Here is a 17,765-nt window from a genome sequence, read left to right on the forward strand (position 1 = left end):
CTAGAATTTATGTCTACTCCTTGCTGTCTTCGTATTTACTTGTGCTAATCCCCCTTGTCATCATCCCCAAGGTACACCGCGTCCCTGTAGATGTCCATGTAGCTGTGTTTACAGTAACTCTGCTGTTGTAATCTCTCTTTACGAGGAACGGCGTTGCCTCGACAATCATGACGCGTCCGTTCGGCCGTGAACCAACGAGCGTCTCGGCAGGCACGTATGATGCAATGCACAGTAACTTCAAGCTCACAGGTGAGAACTCGAGTGTTTGCTGGGTGTTGCGAGTCGGGGGTAAGTTACCAGACGCCCTGATCATTCGGCCGATGCACTGACACGACAAAGACCCGACCTCCATTAACCTGCACCGCCTCTGGACGGCAGGTGGAAACTCTCCCACTCTTGACCGCTTCTAATCCACCCTGCGAAGGGGCAGCCGGAGCCCTGCAACGCTTCTTTGGCCGCTTGATAACCTGCCGCGGTCTGCTTGCTTCCGTAGTATGTGAGGCCACTGACGTGATTGTCAATGTAAGGGTCATAGGTGGAGTCGAGACCGAGATAAAGACGCACTCATCGCCCGGGTGTCCAACGTCTCGCGCGATGTCGACCTGTTCGAGCAGTTCCCAGAGTGTGAGCTTGCAGAGCAAAGGCCTGGCCAAGGATGGGCGCGGATCAGCTGGTCGTGTTATCCTCGCTGCTACGGTGCACCCACCGGAACTTCGCGAAGTGGCGGTGTTTGGGCGAGACCCCGCGCTTCACGCCGTTGATGAGTACCTCGTAGGGCTTCACAGAATCCGCGAGGTAGCACAGGGCTGACGGGGTGTGCGTATCAATGAAAGCGTCCTCATGTGATGTGCCCCCTCTGCTTACAGTCATTGCATGAGCTGGCAGCCCCTAACGCTGTCCGCGAGTGAATGAATTGTCGTGAAGTGAAATGTATTGCTGGGACATTAAGTCGGAAGCCTTCGGGTAATTGTGATGCTGTTGCAGTACATGAGCGTAGTCTCGACACGTAGAACGAGAAGAGTACCCACCGTCGATCCCGCTGAGTCTCAGCGAGAAAGCCCGCTCACAGTCGGCGCGAACCATGTCTTGCATGTCCGGTTCGACCTCTCCGATGGTGACAGATTCGATGTACAGCGGGCTAATGATCTCCGAAGCGAGAGCACCCTGGATGCCCAACACATTCCACCGTGCGATCTTGTCACTGCAAGACATGCATATCGTGGGCGGCGAATCCGCGCGTCCAGGCTTGGTTCGAAGCACCCCGTGTAGAGAGTAATTATTGCGACCCCGTGAGGCCGCCCCAGGAGGAAGCTCAGGGAACTGGCTCGAGTCCTTCAGAGCAGCCATCTCCGCGTCCTGAAAGGAGGCCAGGAAGCGGGTGGATGCATCGCCGCCTGGGTCCGGCGCCATGAACAAATCAGCGACATTGCCTAAATACTAAATCGAGGCCTCACATGGAACTGTCGATACGTATAATTGCAGGCAGGCTCCATGTTTGAGCGCATGTTTGCCGTCGAGGTTCCTTCGAAGCCACGCGGATTCCTGCTGCTTCGCGCTTGCTCTGCGCACCTCCGTCATGAGCCAGCGCACTGCGCCCCTTCTGGCAAGCACTTCCGCGTGGCTGTCATGTAGTGCATCCCCTTCCTTGGCGAAACGTTCCGTAGGGAGGCACTTCGAGCCCGTGGCGAGCGAAATGACCTGTAGTGCGTCAGAAGACGTCAAAATGAACGCGGCGAGAATTGTGTATTGATTGGGAGGTAGCTTGAGCGACAGAGTAGAATAGAGATCAAGGGCCGCTGCTGCGATCCCATCTGGAGAGATGTCCACCATGCATCGACCTCTGATGTTGCGTGTACCTGGACAACTTGTAGTTGTAGATGACTTGGACCAGCGCGAACGACTCAACGTCATGAGATCTGTCGATCGGCATGTTCCGTGCTACCGAGAAAGGCATCTGATGATGATTCGAATGCGCTTGTGAGCCGACTTATTACGCAGGCGCAATATAGCAGTACCTAGTAGTACTGCAGTTTGGTAGGCTTTGCTTGCATGGACTCGTGAAGTCGCCATGATGCGTGACACCGCCTCATGACGCCCCCGCTACGGCTGGGCGGGACAATACTACTATAGGTACAAGGAAATTCGAGAAGTTGCCCGGCGGGGGCCGGGGATACAAGTAAGAAGCATACTACATACGCGTCATACAACTTTTGGGACCAGCGTTCAACATGTCGAGGATGACCGCAATTCCAGTCTGCATGACACATGCGAAGACTTATATGACGAAGACTTGTGACCCTTCAGAAAGGACGTGAAACAATAAATGAATGCGCCAATAAATAGCTGCGATGCGCCCGGCATAGAGGCCGACACAATACATGATTCGGGGCGTCGACTGGCACAACAAGCCTTCGACCATGCGACTCTAGCCAGTAGAGATGACGGGTTGCCAAGTGCCGACGGAGATTTCCTCCATGTGGTAGAGGATCACACGATCCCAAGAAATAGGAATCATGTTTGCCTGCGTATCATGATGAGTTTATGGAGACGTCCGAGTCATATGAATCACACAATCTCACTTGAATGAAATGGACACAGGCGCGGGCGACCCGCCTAGCGAGTGTCGCAAGTTCCACGCGACCGTCATAATTATCGACCGGCAACTCATACGTCATCGACGTATATCCAGTCCACTAGTTGCACGAGGACATGTCAGGAACCGAGGGTAGACGTGCAGAAGTCAGTCACTGCTCACCCGGATTTTCAGGACAATCTTTCCCCTGTGGTCGGCATTGAAGTCGTAGTGGGTGTAGGAATCGTTCCCAGACAAGATGACACTAGACATGGCCTCGCCAAGCGTGATGCCAGCGCGGAAGCCACCCTTGCGCTTGAACTTGATCAAGGTGCTGCCGTGTCCGAGTCCGCGGTGGCCGTCATACCCCATTCGCGAGCGCCGGGACATAGACGACCGGCGACGGCTTAAGTTGGGGGCGTAGGGTGTGGCATACCCGGAGGTAGCATATGTGTCGGGGAAATATGAGCCCCTCAGGTTCATGTCGTCGTAAGCTGCGCAGCACTGTCAGTAAAGTTGTGCACATTTGGGAGCAAAGTGTAGCCACCATATTGGCTTATGCTGCGTCCAGGCGTATAAGCTTGATAGGCACCCTGGCCGTATGACTGCGATAAACCATTAGGACGAACCAGGGATGCATGAACGGCAACAACGTACGTCATACACTCCAGGGGTGAGTGGCTGGCTGTATGCTACACCTGCCGGAGGGTAGGCATATTGTTGTCCGTACGATAGGGATCGGTGCATCTGAGGGACGGTCTCGTATGCTGGGTACGCCATAGCCGCTGAGTGGTTGGGTAGGAGGAGGAGGAGGAGGTGGTGGTGGTGGTGGTAGTGGGTTACCCGAGTCCCTATACCACGGCGCTCAGCTCGTTTATAAGGTGCGCTCCGAGGCATGTACCTGGACTGCGGACATCACCGTGAATGTTCATACAGGCCTTGAGGACGACATGCGTCAATGATGCAAGGTCACTGCGACCCACCGATGGCAATCACGCAGCAGCTCGGTCAACGAGAACGTCCATCGCCATTGCTGTCGTGTCGTGTCGAGTGATTATCGCATGCCCTCAACCCTATCTTGGGTCTAAAGTTTGCGCTACGCTCGGTTGTAATGATTCAGTATGAACAGCATGTTCTGCCAGAATGGCAAGCCATCAGCCCGCACACATCTAGAAGCTGAATTGGTGGGTCACGACGAACCTGCGTTGCCCTTTGCCTCGACATCGGATCCCAGTCAGGGAGCATCTTACATCGACGGTAGGCGCATGCCAATTCGCCAATGTCCGCAACAGCAGTGCGTCGGTGCCTGAGTAGACATCAAGGTTCTCGAACTTGAAGTCAGTAGATTTTGGGTGACAGAGTCAACAGTGCTGCCAGATCTTGTCCCAGCGCGCGACTGAAATTTATATACCTTTCCAGAAGGACATCACACGCCCTCAACTTGGGGCGAGGAGCGCCCCTGGTCACCAGACTCAACCCGTGTGGACCGGGATTCAAGGTGCAATGACGGCGAATGACCATAGCAATATCGGATATACCACATGTCGAAACCACGCAAGTACAACGCTGTGTCAGTTGTCACCTCCACTTCGAGGTATCCTCATGACAGCTCCATAATCTGCTGGCATGATCAAATCGCAAGCACATGGAGTTGAGTATGTAATGACGTTACCTCAGAGAGAATCGCGCATTGCTGCGACGAGGGCGGAGGCCTTAGCTGAGCGAGGTTTGATCGAGCATTCAAACGGAAGTGGATGACTAGATGCTCCATAGTCGAGATTTGTCGAGCCTGTACAATCGTGCTGCGCACCTGATGGTTCCCGTCGTATACTCCATCGAGGGCTCCACGACATTACCGTCGATGACCGGTTTGGCGATTTCAAACGCAGCCAGAGACAAGGCACAAATAAGGAAAAGAGATGTCTCCGCAAGTTGCGAGCCTGATATGTGCATGTCAGCGATTGGTCAAGCAAGTGGAAAGGAGGAGCGGACCCGGGCACACTCTGAGTAGAGATCAGTCAATGAATTTGTGGTCGACTACGTGATTCTCACCGTCTGCCGAATCCAAATACGATCTGCCTGGGATCGTACTCAGGTTCTACATCGTTTGAGGGACAAAAGCGATCGGGATTGAACACCTCAGGATCTGTGTACCGCGTGCGATCGCGGAGCATTCCCCTAGATCATGACATATAGTCGACACACATCTTCGCATACATGTTCTGGCATATACGCACCATATATTGGTGATGACTGTGGTCCCTTTCGGTAGGTAATACCCGGCATGCGTGTCGTCCTGGATCAGGGAATGGGGTGCACCTACGAGAGTGACGAAACGCACGTTGTCAGCTGTCTAGAACATTTTGTGTAGATGTTGGACTCACCGAGTGGAGCGATTGGCTGCCATCGTAGAACCTCCCAGATGAGCGCCCTGATATAAGGTAGTTCGTCGCGATCAGCGAGGGTTGGAAGTCTATCGTTGCCTATGACTCGGTCGATCTCAGCCTGTGCCTTCCTCTGTGCGTCCGGGAAACACATCATTGCTAGGAAGAAGGAGCAGATGGCCGAGACGGTCTATTGAATCTTTCATTAATACTGGGTGGTGGTGTTCACTCATAAGTGGGCAAATATACCGTGTCGGCGCCCGCTGATGCGTCTTAGTCAATGCTTGTACCCAGGAGACGACGGATAACCTACCGCTGTAAAGCGACGCTGCTGCACTCTTGATGATGAATTCGCGTTCGGACCCGCCGTCGAGGTCTACGTTCATAGCAACGAAGCTGGGAGATGCTTTGCCTGACATCTGAACCAACATCGCAAGATAAGAAAGTGTGTACGAACGGGGCTGAGCAAAGTAAATACCAGTTGCTGCTTGGTGTAATTGAACGGAATGTCGCACATAGCCTCAAGGTCTCTGCGCCAGGCTAAGGCCGTTCTCTTCCAACCTGCCCCAGGAAACCACGCAGGGACTCGTTTCACTGGAACCTTGTTAGCCTGGGATGTTTGCTGATGAACCGATAGACACAAACAAATAGGCAGGACGTCTGCGTAGAATGCGCCAGGAGCACTCGAGAGTGAGAACTGTTCTACAGTCTTGTCAACAAGGCGAACAAGGTCGTCATCTTCCCGCTCGACGGTGTATCCATACGTGATGTTCAAGATAGAGGCGCCAGTAAAGCTGCCCGTCAGTCAATCAAACAGGTCTGACCATCAGAATAAAGAGCCGTACCCGCGTACATGCTGAAACAAAGCTGCTGGGTTGGCCATGAGACGAGCTACGAAACGATGACCTTCACGTTCTAGCTGATCCGAGAGATGCATGAGGCTGTCACGGGTTCCGATAGTTTGGGAGAAGAGACGACGGGTCTCCCGCCAGACAGGACCATAATGGAGGAGCACCAGAGTACGGTCCCACCCGATCACTTCTCCACACACAGGGAGCGTTGGTCGGTCAGAGTAGATGGAACTCTTCTTGTCTAGTATCTCGATTGCAGCAGCTGATGTGTTGAGAACAAGGACCGGCTGGCCGAGCAGAGTGACTGATACGATGTCGCCTGTGACTGTGAATCAGCAAATTGCATGGGATTCAGGAATGCACTGATAAGGACATACCCCACTTCTCACCCCATTCGGCGAACGTCTGCCATTCGTGTGAGGTAGGCATATCGAGAACATTGCCTATGAGGGGCCAGCCGGAAGGACCGGGAGGTAGACCACCTCGTCGTTTGCCTGTCGATGTCAAAATCTGCACCAGGATATACAGCAGCAGCGCGAGGGCCAAGATATCGATGAAGGCTAGAAACATTATGGTCGTGATTCGACGCGGACTGCCCCAGATCCGAGCTCACGAAGCTGCCGTTATAACGAAGGGAAAAGCCTGGCGCTTCTACCCGATGATACTGCGCAGACAGCGCTATGAGGTTCGGGACTAGCTCCTAGGAGACTGAACGAGGCGGGCAGACTCAGTTTTCCCTGACGCTGAGCTGGTTGAACGCGTCAACGCATGTAGCTGAATACGCTACTGAGTCCAGCCATGCCTGAGAGCGACTGTGTCAACTGATGCATGACGGGAACTTGAAACCAACTGACGCAAAGGAAGGTCGTTGGTTGTGTCATGAAGATCCCAAAGGTGGAGTGGTCGGAACCACCGATGAGAATCCCGCGGAGTCCGGGCTAACTCGTGACATAGGCAATCCGATTCACCACTGACTACGAAATCAACGCGTTCTCGTCAGCAGTACACCGTCTGGAATAGGACAGTACGTACAGTCGCTCACCGTACGTGTTGATTGCATCACCTTGCCAGACACGCTGTTCACAGCCATCCAGCGTCTTCGACAGTGCCCATACCACTGGCATGCTGAACACCGCGTGTCCCGACACCGCGGGCAAACCAGGTTGTTCGAACTCCGAAAACCCCTACGAAAATCGGTCCCGCCTGGGAACCTTTACGGACTCCGAATATTGTCAGAACATGCTGCGAACATGATGCGTTTCAGCCGATTTCAGCATGTTCGGAGGCCGAACATGCGTGTTTTCGGCGAACATGCTACGAACATGAGAGATGTAGGAGCATTTTCGGAGTCAGTCAAGCTCTCCGAAAAGGTTCCCACGGAGGACCGATGTTATTAGCATTTTCGGAGCCCGAAAAACCTGGTTTGCCCGCGGTGCGAGCACCTGGCAATCACTCCAGAATAGCTCGTTGTCGTTGATAGGAACCCGAGATGCCAATCGGAAATCCGCAGGGGCCTCCTGAGCGTGTACAGTCAGTATACAGGCGGAAGGAAGGAAGGCGGCGACAGAAGGCGATATGGGGCTAACCATGTGTGTGATTGGTCTTGAATAGGAATGGAGGATCTTCAGAATCAGGCCGAGTTAGTTGAGACGCTCTAGCTGGCGCCATTTGCTCATCCGACTACAACGCAGAGACCTTTTTCGTGTAAGCGCGTAGCGCACGATACAACGCAGTCGCGGCCAGTAATACTGTAGGTGAAAGTAGACAGTGTATGTATGTGAGCAGACATGGGCGCCGAGTCGCCACCAGGCCATGACACGGTCACCTGACCTGTCCGACCCAAGACGCGCCGTGTTTGAGCTGTGCGGGACCCGGGTCCCTGGACTCCCGACAAAATAGAGTATGTTATCTTTGCTGCGAGACAACTCAAGTGATTGATAAGATGGCTAAAAGCACAACGACGGCGCACAGGGCCTTAGGCTAACCTAGTGAGTACATGGATCAAACGGGATTTATGCAATCTCGGATACGGTCACTGGCACGGTGAACGCAAATGTCAATCTCTCCAGATCAGCAGATGCAGAGGTGGGATTTGGATATACTTGTAGCGTTTTCAGTTGTCTAGCATAAAACATGTAGGTACATACAAACCCGCATGTTCACCGGAAACAGCACTGATGCCGACCAGTATTGAAGAATCATTGACACTAGTACTGTCATGGTAGACGGTACAACCAGACCATGCATAGTCAGTGGTGGTACAGTGGCAGAGTCGTCCTCTTGCGAAAGCATCAAGCCTTCATTTCTGTGGAGATAACCAGGGCTTCTGCCTTGGCGGATCTAGGTACAATGGAACATTTGAAAGGAGGTGGGTGACTTGATATTCCCTCGTCAGACTACGATGGCTGAGGAACAAGGGGTGAAAACCGTACCTTATGACACCGCTGGTGAACTCCATGTTGGGGTGCACCTCGACGCCGTCTATCACAGGCTTTCGGATATCGAAAACTGCAAGTGACATTGCGACCGCGAGGAAGACCGTGGCATCCGCAAGATACATGCCTACTGGATGTTCAGATGACGTCGAGATATGCCTTTCAAGAGAACGTACCTGGGCAAATGCTGTATGGGAGCGCGTGAGCAATATTGCCTCAACGGATTCGTGATAAACTCACCGTCTACCGAAACCATATGCATACGAACGCGGGTCCTGCTCTGCCGTCCTCTTTCCGGAGGAAATAAACCTGCTTGGATCAAAATTGAATGGGTTGGCGTATGTCTCTGGTTCATGGAGGAGTTTCCTGTGCAGAGGATCGACCTAAGAGGACTACGTTTCTCATGCCAGTACGGTATCTTACCAGACATTGGCCATCACCGTGGTACCCTTCGGAAGGTAATAGCCAGCGTAGACGTCATCCTGGGCGAGGACATGTGGGATAGCTATATCGATCCTCAGCATTCATTCTATCAAATGGGTAGCACGCCTAAACGTACCGAGTGGAGCTACGGGGTTCCACCGGAGGAGTTCCAAGCATAATGCATGCAGGTAAGGGAGACGACCTCGGTCGGCGAGAACAGGCAGCCTGTCTGAGCCGATTACCGTGTCAATTTCCGCCTGTGCCCGCTTCTGGACGTCGGGATAGCACATCATAGCTAGGAAGAAGCCTGTGATTGTCGAGACCGTCTAAAACATGGATGTCAGTGCGTGCGCGAGAGCTAGCGGCACCTGAAACGTACAGTGTCAGAGCCGCCTGCGCGAATACGATGTGAGACTCCGCGGTCATACTTACGACTCGACTGGGTACTGACCTGCATAGAAGGAAGATGCAGCATCCTTCACAAGTTGTTCGCGTTCAGCAGACAGGTTGTCTTCCAGAAGGCGAGAAGTGAAATTGGGGATGAACGAGCCGACTGCCTGTGCAACAGCGACAGGAGAACGTGAGTATGGTCTCTTCCTTGAGATGCACGTCGTACGAACTCACCATGTGCTGCTTCACGAACTGATAGGGTATATCACACATTGCGTCCAGGTCCTTCGTATACTCGGGAATGTTCTTCTTCCACCCGCCTCCAGGCAACCACGGTGGAAAGTAGCGTACTAGAAACCGGAAATAGATCAGTACTGAGCGGACAGGGTGTCGAGCGAACGTAGTCTTACAGATCGGGAAGAAGTCCACGAGGAACGCGGCAGGAGTCGCGGCGGCTGATACCTCTGACATCGCCTTCTCGACGATAGCGACATACGGGTCTTCGCCGTCTTTCACCTCGTACCCATAAGCCAGCATCAAGATGATAGCCCCGGCAGCCCTGTCACACGACGCCTCAGTGAAGGAATGGGCGGAAAACGGAGGCGACTTTAACGTACTTTCGGACCTGAGCGACCAAGCTGTCCGGGTCTTTCAACACGTGCAGCAAAAACCGGTGTTCCTCCGCCTCCAGCAGCGGCGCTAGCCAAGCAACTTTGTCGCGACTCCCGAGCATCTGGGATAGGAGGCGGCGCGTCTCGCGAAAGCGAGGCCCGTAGTTGTGCAGCGAGACGATGCGCGTCCAGCCGACAATCTCGCCGATCATGACCATGTGAGGACGGTCGGAATAGATAGAGCTCTTCCTGTCGAGCAGCTCGACAGCAACGCGAGCAGAGTTGATGATTACCATGCGCTGCCCGAGGACGTTGACCGACATGATGTCTCCTGTGCGTGAACGAGGTCATTATTGAGGCGCAGAGGTACAGATCGGGGTGCTAAGGAACTTACCCCATTTCTCGCCCCACTTCGCAAATGTCTTCCACTGATACTCGGTGGGGATATCGAGGACGTTACCGATTATCGGCCAGCCTTGAGGGCCCGGTGGAAAGGGTGCATGTCGCCTGGTCTTGGCGAAGCGGTAGGCAAGCAAGACGGCGAGCACGAATGCTGTTAGCTGCGCGAGAGGAAAGCTAGAGACGGTCATCGCGGCGAGTCAAAGAAACTTCATTGCGCCCACCCGTCTTTTTGAGCGTAGAATCCCACTGACCAGGGAACAGGGCTCAGATCGCAATCTAGACGGGGACAAGACAGGGTTCCAGCCGTGATAGAGGAAGAGGAGTAACGTAGATGTCTCCCGCTAGGCTAGGATCATGTCGACCTGATATGCGCCTCGAAGTTTACTGAACTCAAGCAAACAAAATCGGCACGAACATACAGTCTGATGAGACTAGCAATGTAAGCATTCGCACCTCAGATAGCTCAGGTCGTGCATCCCAGAAGTATGTGGCTGTCGACTCTGCCCCTAATGTGGAGGACGGATCGGCTAGCAAAGCCAACCATATCTGCGCAATGTCCAAAGCGGTTAGTACGCATCACTAGTCGCCGTGCTAAAATTCGAATCTCGATGTTACCTTGTTGCCTCCCTCACGCGTCCTCACGGACAATAGGACACCAATCTCATTGTACCTATGCGCATGCAACTGCGGCCCGTGTGGCTCTCGGCGCCGACCAGACAGCCCCTTAAGCTGGATACGGTTCTCGACCGACAGGAAATAAGTCGGAACCTCCTGAGCCCTTGAAATCGAGGTCGTATGACGAGGGCCTGCAAGTTACAAGAGTGATTTGCCTTCAGTGCGCTGATGACCCTGTTTGGGGAAAAAGGAGTGCCTCACATGAGTTGGGCCAACCTGCGAATCACTTGGCAAACAATTGCGGCAGACCGCTGTGTCCTTGATTCCCCCGCGGTGGCACGATTCTTGCAAGCTGATCAAGATACGTCACTCGTCTAGTTGGTAGGAAACGATGCCTGCAATCCTACGACCCTTGGCACTTGCTCGGTGTAGAGTCTGGACGAAGGTGAATGGTACGCCCACGTCGTCCACATCGGCAAGCGGCGGCAAGCGGCTCGACGCGGTACACGTGACCGCGTCTCATTATCGCGTATCGATTGCCCGAGTCGCACTCTGACTCCGTGCGCGATAGACCAATCGTAACTTACGCCTGTCAGTGCCACCATTTCATTTGCTCCTGTCGTCATCATGCCCGGCCGTCTTCAGAACAGGGTGCGTAATGCGCACAATGGGTCTCCGTAGTAGAGCTCAGGCGATGTTCTCCAGGTTGCTCTCATCACCGGCGCGGGATCGTACGGCCATCTCTCCATGTGAGCGCGCAGAGTATTAACAGTGTTGGCGTACAGGGGCATTGGCCTGGAGTGCTCGCTGCTGTTCGCGCAGGAGGGCGCGCACGTCGCGCTCGTCGACGTGAACGAGCAGGCCGTGCAGAAGACGCACGCGCTAATCGCGGAGCGGTACCCAAACGTGAAGTCGCTCCCCATCAAGGCAGACGTGAGCAAGGAGGCGAACGTGAAGGACATGGTCGACCAGGCCGTCAGCAGCTTCGGCAGGCTCGACATCATGGTGCGTCTGCCCTCGTCCCCTCCCGCGATAAGAAGAGGCTTGCTGATGGTGGGGAAGTTCAACAACGCGGGGATCATGCACCCTGAGGACGACAACGCGCTGAACACGGAGGAGCGCATATGGGACCTTACAATGAACATCAACGTCAAGGGCGTGTGGTGGGGCTGCAAGTACGCGATCCTCGCGATGCGCAAGAACCCCACGGATGAGAGCAAGGGCCTACACGCGGGCGGGAGCATCATCAACACGGCGAGCTTCGTCGCCCTTATGGGTGCGGCGACGCCCCAGCTTGCTTGTGAGTGACTCTCATCTGCGGATTTGTCGAAAGCTGAATGACGTGCGTAGACACTGCATCGAAGGTACGGGCTTTCTCAAGGGAGATATACCACTGAGTTATGAATTGGTTTACAGGGTGCTGTTCTTGCCATGACCAGGGAACTCGCGATGGTCCACGCAAGAGAGGGCATCCGCGTCAACGCCATCTGCCCGTAAGCATACAACTCACGTACATGAATAAACGACTGCTAACACCTATCACACCCCCGCAGCGGCCCGCTCAAAACCCGTGCGTTCTGTCCAACCATGAGCTGCCCATCATCTTCTTGTAACTGATCGCGGCCGTGCCCACTCCAGCGCTGCTCATGGACTTCCTCAACACCGAAGAGAAGAAACAGCGCCGCCTCGTGCACCTACCGATGGGTCGCTTCGGCGAGGCCATCGAAGTCGCAAGGGGTGCGCTCTTCCTTGCCAGCGACGACAGCAGCTACGTGACCGTACGTCAACGAGCACATCGATGACTACATGGTGGCTGATTGGTCATTCTCTGCTACAGGGCACCGACTTCTTGGTCGACGGTGGCCTCAGCTCATCCTATGTGACGCCCCTTGGAGAGCCGGCCCTCGCGCCCCCGGCGAGCCTGATTTGAAGAGCGTAGGTATAGTAGATTTTGATGGCGCGCGGATACGAAGGGCAATGTATAACTGTTGAATTTGCGAATGTAATCATACATATAGATCCTAAACGTACATGCTCGTACAGCGTCGTCAGAAATTACATCAGGATGCGCGAAAGCAAAACATCATCAGGGATCGTGAACGGGAGCCACTTTGCATAACCTTTGATGTGACCTCGAGTTCGCAGCAGGTTACTGAACCTTGCCCGCAGCTTTCTCAGCCTTCTTGACCTTCTCGATCTCCAAGTCGATGCTTTTCTTGAGCTCATTATGGAGCTGCGGCTTGTAGCCGAGGGCGAACAAGACCTCGAGGTGGACAAAGAACGGGGCCAACACCACCGCTGGTGTTTGAGACGCACGTACGGGGAAAGGGAGGCATCAGCGTTCTGTGTGACATGCGTGCGCGGATGGCGTGGGCAGTGCGTACCTCCAATCAGGTTGTCAAGCAGCGCAGGCGCACGCCCCTCAGGACCAAAGTGACCTACGAACTGGGCGATCCACGAACCGACGTGCAATATTGCGGCGTACTTGAGGGCATCATGCGTGTGCGCGAAAGCAGTCGCGGTGAGGAGGGAGAGGGCCATCTGAGGGACGTACAGCGCCTGTGATGTCATCAAAACTGGTCAGCCGGCGGGCTGGATGGGTAGCGCAGGGGTACGTACGGCGGCCGTGGGCTCGAGCATGAAGTAATAGACGATGTAGAGTGCGGCGTGGACTGCCGACCAGTTAAGGTCGAAGGCAAGGTACTCGTTGAAGCTCAGATGGACTGGAGGGAAGAAATCGGGGACCGGGAGTGCACTCGCGAGCACTTGAAACGTCCTGAACGGTCATGACAGGAATTAGAGATCTTGAGCTGAAAATCCCCTTCCAAAGCAGCACAGGTGCCATACCAGAGGAGGATCGGCACGCATACTTCGTGAATGGTGATGTTGACCGGGTTGGCGTGGTACGCGCCGTAGAACGTGAGCTGTGACCGCGACGATGGTCAGTCTCGCTCGCTGTGAACAGCAGTCAACCAACCTGTTTCTTGAGGTTGAACATGTTGGAGGGGGCCATGATGGGAGAGCGGGAGGGAGAGGGGCGCGGGACTGGTGCGCGGCGAGGCGTGAAATAGGCGGGAGGAGGCCGGGAAGACGCGCCCAGCCATATGCAATCCCCGTTCACGTGAACGTCTAACCGTAACACGTACAGCTAGAAGCGCCCAGCTACATTGTACGACCTCCTCCAGCACATCCACAACGCCCCCGCACATTCTCTCGCCGCCGGTATATCAGGGCGAGCATCACTCAACATCACTTACAAGACAATTGCCAGTCGCTGCAACCATGGTTAAGTCGACACTTGTTGTACGAGCCTCGGACGCGCTCCCCCTGGCTGCAAGCGTGGATGACGAACAGGTGAGCTTCCCTTATGATTAATAGTGCCCCGGGCAGTTCTGGAACTGGCTGCTCCGCAGACAGAACATGCGCTACAAGAGCACAAGCAGCAAGCCAAGCTCATCTTCCGACGGATAACGCCCAACGCCGAACCCAGGTGCTCGATCGAGAGCGCCCAGTACACACTCCAGTAGGTCTCCAGAGCTGTCCACTGCTGGAAGGTCTCCTCAAGCCTGTTGTCGTTCTAGCTACCTCATTTCCGACAACGTTGTATACCTCGTCATCGCCGACAAGTCGTATCCTCGGAAGCTAGCTTTCTCCTACCTCGATGAGCTGTCGAAGGAGTTCGCGACGTCATATGGCGCGAAGGTAGACACAGCCCGAAAGCCATATGCATTTGGTGGATTCGGTGAGTGCAAGTACATGAGATTGTAGGCTCTTTGGCTGACACTGTTGCCTCAGATACTTTCATGGGCAAGACAACACGGCTGTACCAAGACACACGGACAGCGAATGCAGCAGGTAGTTCAAACCTAGACAGGCTCAACGATGACCTACAAGACGTCACACGCATCATGACCAAGAACATGGAGGAGTTGCTATGGAGAGGGGACTCACTAGACAGTACGTGCTCGACGCTGTCCGAGTTGACTATGTGTTGTAACGCGTTGCACTCTTCAGGGATGTCACACCTCTCATCTTCTCTCCGGTCCGAATCAGAAAAGTATCGTAAAGCCGCACGAAACATTAACATCCAGGCGATGCTACGCCAGTACGCGCCAATAGGCGCAGTCATCTTCATTCTGATCATCCTGCTGTGGTGGAGATTCTCATGAGGTCTTAGTCGATATAGCACTGTCATTGGCTCCTTCCGCCTTCGTTGCATTCCTTCCGCTCCTTTCATCGCTTCTATGGACACATGTAGCGGCCTCGTTCCGCCGTAGCACTCGCGTACACCTCGGCTATAAGATGCATTGTCTGGCCAGCCACAGCACGAGTGGCCACGCTAGAGGGTATCTGTCCGCTCTGGGGCGAGCGGGATCTTGCCGTACACGCTGCAGCGAGATGGCGCCGGAACGTGCACGGAAATATAGCACTGCGGGGGTTGATACCAGATAGCCATCGCCCAGCATCAGCTCTCGTCCACATCGATTCCCCCGTCTGCTGGGCCACACATCCCGCGCACCCGTCGTCCGTCCACTCGCGAACAGCGAGCATGTCCTACACCACCGTCCCCTTCCCAGGGGCCTCGTCGCCCATCATCCCGCCGAGCTCGCCGTTCCAGATGCCCGCGACCACCAGCCCGCAGCCACAGGCTGCAGCGCCGATCCAGCCTGGATCCATCACGTACACGACGACGGTGGGCGCGAACGGGCAGGTCGTCTACCACCCCTTCAAGTGAGTCCGTCCCGTCTGCGATCGTCCAGGTCGCGTCTGTGTGCATGATCTGATCGCGAACCTTCCTCGCTTCGCGCACTAGAGCCGTTGCAGCAAGGTACGTTCCCATAGAGAGTCTTTGCTGCCGTCTGACATACTCAACGCTATTTACTGCAGCTATCAGACACCGCAGGGTATCGTCAGTGGCATTCAATGGGTCCCGGCGGAAGCGACGCAGGTCGTCCCTGCTGGGGCGATCCCCGCGAACGCGGTGCGTGTGCATTGTGCGCCCTACGGAGACACATTGACTGAATAATCGCCTGCAATCGCAGGACTTCATGGCCTCCTTCAACCGCGGCCAAGTCCAGCCTGATGGTGGTGCCATGAGAGACTGGTAAGGATATCATGTGGATGATCACCTCCGTGTGCGCTGACGTGCCACAGGCAACGCGACGAAGAGCGCAGACGCAGGAAAGAAGACAGGCGCGACCGCGACCGCGATCGTGAGGAGCGCGAGCTCCGACGCGCGCGCGACAAGGACGGCCGCATCGAGCGCGACCGCAGCCGGAGCCGCCGTCCGAGTCTCAGCGGCGGGTACAGCGGCGCGTACCCCACGCCCGGCTATGGTGCTGCCGGCGACCTCGACCGGCGCTTCCAAGACCTCGAGCTGGATCGCGTGCGCGACCGTGAGCGCGAGTACGAGACGGAGCGCAGAAACGGCGCCGGGACGCGCTCCAGGCGCGGGTCGTTCTATGGTGGGGACCGTGCGCCGGCGGGCTACCAGGCCGCCCCTGGTGGTCCTGCGTATCCATCCCCACCCGGCGCGTATCCTTCGCCTGCCGCTACTGGCTACACCGGCAGCCCAGCCGCCACGTACGGCCAGCCTGGCTACTCTGGTCAGTACGGCAGGTCGAACACCTACCCTCCTCCCTCTCCTCGTCCCGGTGATGCTATCCCACGTCCCGTATCTCCCTACTCAGCAGGCCCCGTGCCCCGCCCCGTATCGCCTTACCTACCTGGCGCGCTCCCTCGCCCGGTCTCCCCGTACCAGAACCCTGCGGGGATCGGGCGCCCCGTATCGCCCTACCAGCCCGGCGGCATGCAACGCGCCGCCTCCCCGCGCCCCGGCATGGACGTCTACCCCCGGGGCCATGTCATGGAAGGCCAGCCCCTCCGTCGGGGAGGCTCTCGCGCCCCCAGTCCCGCCCCCGGCGCGTATGGCGTCGCCCCGCCCACCTCGAGCTATCCAGGCATGGCGGCCTCCGTGTACGGCGCCGCTGGCGGCGCTGGCTATGGCGCGCAAGCTGGAGGATACGGCACGCAGCCCGGACCGTACGGCGGGCCCGCGTCTCCGCGCATGCCGCTAATGCCTGGTGAGCAGGCCCAGCAGATGCTCTCTGCGCCGGAGGGCTTCTCGCGCCCGCCGAACTTGGCGCAGCCGTATACCCACTTTGAGATGATGAAGATTCAAGAGATGGATGATTTCCTGGAGGTAGTACCCCGCATGCCGCTCGTGCTGGTGCCGCATGATGTTTACCATGAAGATTGGATTCGGTTCATGAATGTGAGCTTTCATCAATTGGCTCAACCGAGTAGCAACTGACGGGAGTGTAGGATCTTGCTATGGCTTGGTCCGGACGTCTGCCTGTGCCCGAGTACTCTCCTGATGGCAGGCCGCCAAAGAGGGCTACTCTGACGGCAGACCTCATCGACCTCTGGAACGCCTCGTTCTTCGGCCGCCGCGGGGTCGAAGTCGTACTGTATAAGGGTCGTGAGCGCCGTTCCGGGCGTGGGGCCGGGACCGTCGACCTGCACCTCCCTGGCTTCGATACCTACGACCACGACTCCGACGAGTTCGACGACTCCGATGACGACTCGGACGACTCGTCTGATGACGATCGCGACGACAGGTACAGATACGGGAACACGTACGGAGGCGTCTACGGTCGCCAGGTTGAAGGGCAGATGTCCGAACTGCGTGAGGCGAGACGCGTGAGGCGCGAGCGCAAGGCCGAGAAGAAAATCAGGAAGAGGGAGAAGAAGAGACGGGCCAAGCTGCGGGAGCTCGAGAAGAAGTACTCGCTATATCTCACTTGCACCTCTCCACGGGAGGGTGGCCTGGGTCCGCAAATGTAGGTTTTGGGAAGGTCTTGTTGTATGCGTCGTGTCAAAGGGAGCAGTCCAGTCGTGTGTATCATGCAATTGCTATGTATTTCGAGTTTGAAGCTGTCTCACTGCTCTCGCTATCTGCTGGAGGATACCAGGATGATGACAATGTACATATTGGATGCTACAAAATAAGAATGCTATGTATGTTAAGCAGACAGTCCGATACATAGCGTGCATGTACCCTCCGCCGCGTCAATAGGTTA

At 55.7% G+C, this 17,765-nt stretch overlaps 7 protein-coding genes across 7 annotated transcripts; 3 read left to right on the top strand and 4 right to left on the bottom strand.

Moving 5' to 3' along the window:
* Positions 1–351: 351 nt before the first annotated feature.
* Positions 352–3,352, bottom strand: C8Q71DRAFT_793601 (uncharacterized protein; the record flags this gene model as incomplete). Its single annotated transcript, XM_047925487.1, has 8 exons — positions 352–505; positions 696–777; positions 1,029–1,394; positions 1,455–1,796; positions 2,570–2,693; positions 2,756–3,066; positions 3,120–3,177; positions 3,230–3,352. 8 exons carry the CDS (start codon positions 3,350–3,352, stop codon positions 352–354), a joined length of 1,560 nt encoding a protein of 519 aa, XP_047784784.1.
* Positions 3,353–4,064: 712 nt separating this feature from the next.
* Positions 4,065–6,472, bottom strand: C8Q71DRAFT_22723 (cytochrome P450). Its single transcript, XM_047917142.1, has 13 exons — positions 6,185–6,472; positions 5,802–6,126; positions 5,602–5,750; positions 5,435–5,550; positions 5,270–5,375; positions 5,206–5,219; positions 4,957–5,146; positions 4,810–4,891; positions 4,625–4,750; positions 4,565–4,575; positions 4,383–4,512; positions 4,245–4,330; positions 4,065–4,190 (listed from the first exon to the last, which is right to left on the bottom strand). The coding sequence occupies exons 1-12, from the start codon at positions 6,375–6,377 to the stop codon at positions 4,246–4,248; spliced, it is 1,527 nt and encodes a 508-aa protein (XP_047784785.1). The 5' UTR covers positions 6,378–6,472; the 3' UTR covers positions 4,065–4,190; position 4,245.
* Positions 6,473–7,738: 1,266 nt separating this feature from the next.
* C8Q71DRAFT_730799 (cytochrome P450) lies at positions 7,739–10,286 on the bottom strand. Its single transcript, XM_047922127.1, has 12 exons — positions 10,061–10,286; positions 9,673–9,997; positions 9,466–9,614; positions 9,290–9,405; positions 9,117–9,222; positions 9,045–9,058; positions 8,802–8,991; positions 8,666–8,747; positions 8,483–8,608; positions 8,419–8,429; positions 8,240–8,369; positions 7,739–8,183 (listed from the first exon to the last, which is right to left on the bottom strand). Exons 1-12 carry the CDS (start codon positions 10,254–10,256, stop codon positions 8,099–8,101), a joined length of 1,530 nt encoding a protein of 509 aa, XP_047784786.1. The 5' UTR covers positions 10,257–10,286; the 3' UTR covers positions 7,739–8,098.
* An 892-nt stretch (positions 10,287–11,178) lies between these two features.
* Positions 11,179–12,649, top strand: C8Q71DRAFT_730804 (short-chain dehydrogenase). The gene is made up of 9 exons (XM_047922128.1): positions 11,179–11,334; positions 11,389–11,414; positions 11,469–11,688; positions 11,746–11,983; positions 12,034–12,047; positions 12,100–12,176; positions 12,237–12,253; positions 12,322–12,461; positions 12,521–12,649. Exons 1-9 carry the CDS (start codon positions 11,311–11,313, stop codon positions 12,611–12,613), a joined length of 849 nt encoding a protein of 282 aa, XP_047784787.1. The 5' UTR covers positions 11,179–11,310; the 3' UTR covers positions 12,614–12,649.
* Positions 12,650–13,752, bottom strand: C8Q71DRAFT_730806 (uncharacterized protein). The gene is made up of 5 exons (XM_047922129.1): positions 13,661–13,752; positions 13,531–13,607; positions 13,303–13,459; positions 13,068–13,242; positions 12,650–12,981 (listed from the first exon to the last, which is right to left on the bottom strand). Exons 1-5 carry the CDS (start codon positions 13,694–13,696, stop codon positions 12,833–12,835), a joined length of 594 nt encoding a protein of 197 aa, XP_047784788.1. The 5' UTR covers positions 13,697–13,752; the 3' UTR covers positions 12,650–12,832.
* Positions 13,639–15,042, top strand: C8Q71DRAFT_22823 (protein transport protein Sec22). The gene is made up of 4 exons (XM_047917151.1): positions 13,639–14,037; positions 14,097–14,206; positions 14,265–14,425; positions 14,479–15,042. Exons 1-4 carry the CDS (start codon positions 13,966–13,968, stop codon positions 14,850–14,852), a joined length of 717 nt encoding a protein of 238 aa, XP_047784789.1. The 5' UTR covers positions 13,639–13,965; the 3' UTR covers positions 14,853–15,042.
* C8Q71DRAFT_22824 (uncharacterized protein) lies at positions 15,043–17,664 on the top strand. The gene is made up of 6 exons (XM_047917152.1): positions 15,043–15,414; positions 15,497–15,511; positions 15,571–15,664; positions 15,726–15,787; positions 15,838–16,957; positions 17,008–17,664. The coding sequence occupies exons 1-6, from the start codon at positions 15,233–15,235 to the stop codon at positions 17,527–17,529; spliced, it is 1,995 nt and encodes a 664-aa protein (XP_047784790.1). The 5' UTR covers positions 15,043–15,232; the 3' UTR covers positions 17,530–17,664.
* The last annotated feature ends 101 nt before the right edge of the window (positions 17,665–17,765 follow it).

Source organism: Rhodofomes roseus (assembly GCF_022264815.1).
Source record: "Rhodofomes roseus strain CIRM-BRFM 1785 chromosome Unknown C8Q71scaffold_1, whole genome shotgun sequence".
Classification (NCBI taxonomy): domain Eukaryota; kingdom Fungi; phylum Basidiomycota; class Agaricomycetes; order Polyporales; family Fomitopsidaceae; genus Rhodofomes; species Rhodofomes roseus.

Bases quoted from the DNA above. Each gene is read 5' to 3' on its own strand.
- C8Q71DRAFT_22723 (XM_047917142.1), bottom strand. From the start codon at position 6,377: ATGTTTCTAGCCTTCATCGATATCTTGGCCCTCGCGCTGCTGCTGTAT. The intron at 5,551-5,601 runs GTTTGTGTCTAT...ACAAGGTTCCAG, and splicing joins CGCAGACGTCCTGCCTATTT to TGAAACGAGTCCCTGCGTGG. The intron at 5,376-5,434 runs GTATTTACTTTG...ATGTTGGTTCAG, and splicing joins ATTACACCAAGCAGCAACTG to ATGTCAGGCAAAGCATCTCC.
- C8Q71DRAFT_730799 (XM_047922127.1), bottom strand. From the start codon at position 10,256: ATGACCGTCTCTAGCTTTCCTCTCGCGCAGCTAACAGCATTCGTGCTC. The intron at 9,223-9,289 runs GTGAGTTCGTAC...GCTGTTGCACAG, and splicing joins AGTTCGTGAAGCAGCACATG to GCAGTCGGCTCGTTCATCCC. The intron at 8,748-8,801 runs GTACGTTTAGGC...GGATCGATATAG, and splicing joins GAACCCCGTAGCTCCACTCG to CTATCCCACATGTCCTCGCC.
- C8Q71DRAFT_730804 (XM_047922128.1), top strand. From the start codon at position 11,311: ATGCCCGGCCGTCTTCAGAACAGG. The intron at 11,415-11,468 runs GTACGGCCATCT...GTTGGCGTACAG, and splicing joins CTCATCACCGGCGCGGGATC to GGGCATTGGCCTGGAGTGCT. The intron at 11,689-11,745 runs GTGCGTCTGCCC...ATGGTGGGGAAG, and splicing joins TCGGCAGGCTCGACATCATG to TTCAACAACGCGGGGATCAT.
- C8Q71DRAFT_730806 (XM_047922129.1), bottom strand. From the start codon at position 13,696: ATGGCCCCCTCCAACATGTTCAACCTCAAGAAACAG. The intron at 13,608-13,660 runs GTTGGTTGACTG...TCGCGGTCACAG, and splicing joins TGTTCAACCTCAAGAAACAG to CTCACGTTCTACGGCGCGTA. The intron at 13,243-13,302 runs GTACGTACCCCT...ATGACATCACAG, and splicing joins TGCTCGAGCCCACGGCCGCC to GCGCTGTACGTCCCTCAGAT.
- C8Q71DRAFT_22823 (XM_047917151.1), top strand. From the start codon at position 13,966: ATGGTTAAGTCGACACTTGTTGTACGAGCCTCGGACGCGCTCCCCCTG. The intron at 14,038-14,096 runs GTGAGCTTCCCT...GCTGCTCCGCAG, and splicing joins CAAGCGTGGATGACGAACAG to ACAGAACATGCGCTACAAGA. The intron at 14,426-14,478 runs GTGAGTGCAAGT...CTGTTGCCTCAG, and splicing joins ATATGCATTTGGTGGATTCG to ATACTTTCATGGGCAAGACA.
- C8Q71DRAFT_22824 (XM_047917152.1), top strand. From the start codon at position 15,233: ATGTCCTACACCACCGTCCCCTTCCCAGGGGCCTCGTCGCCCATCATC. The intron at 15,665-15,725 runs GTGCGTGTGCAT...CTGCAATCGCAG, and splicing joins GGGCGATCCCCGCGAACGCG to GACTTCATGGCCTCCTTCAA. The intron at 15,788-15,837 runs GTAAGGATATCA...GACGTGCCACAG, and splicing joins GGTGGTGCCATGAGAGACTG to GCAACGCGACGAAGAGCGCA.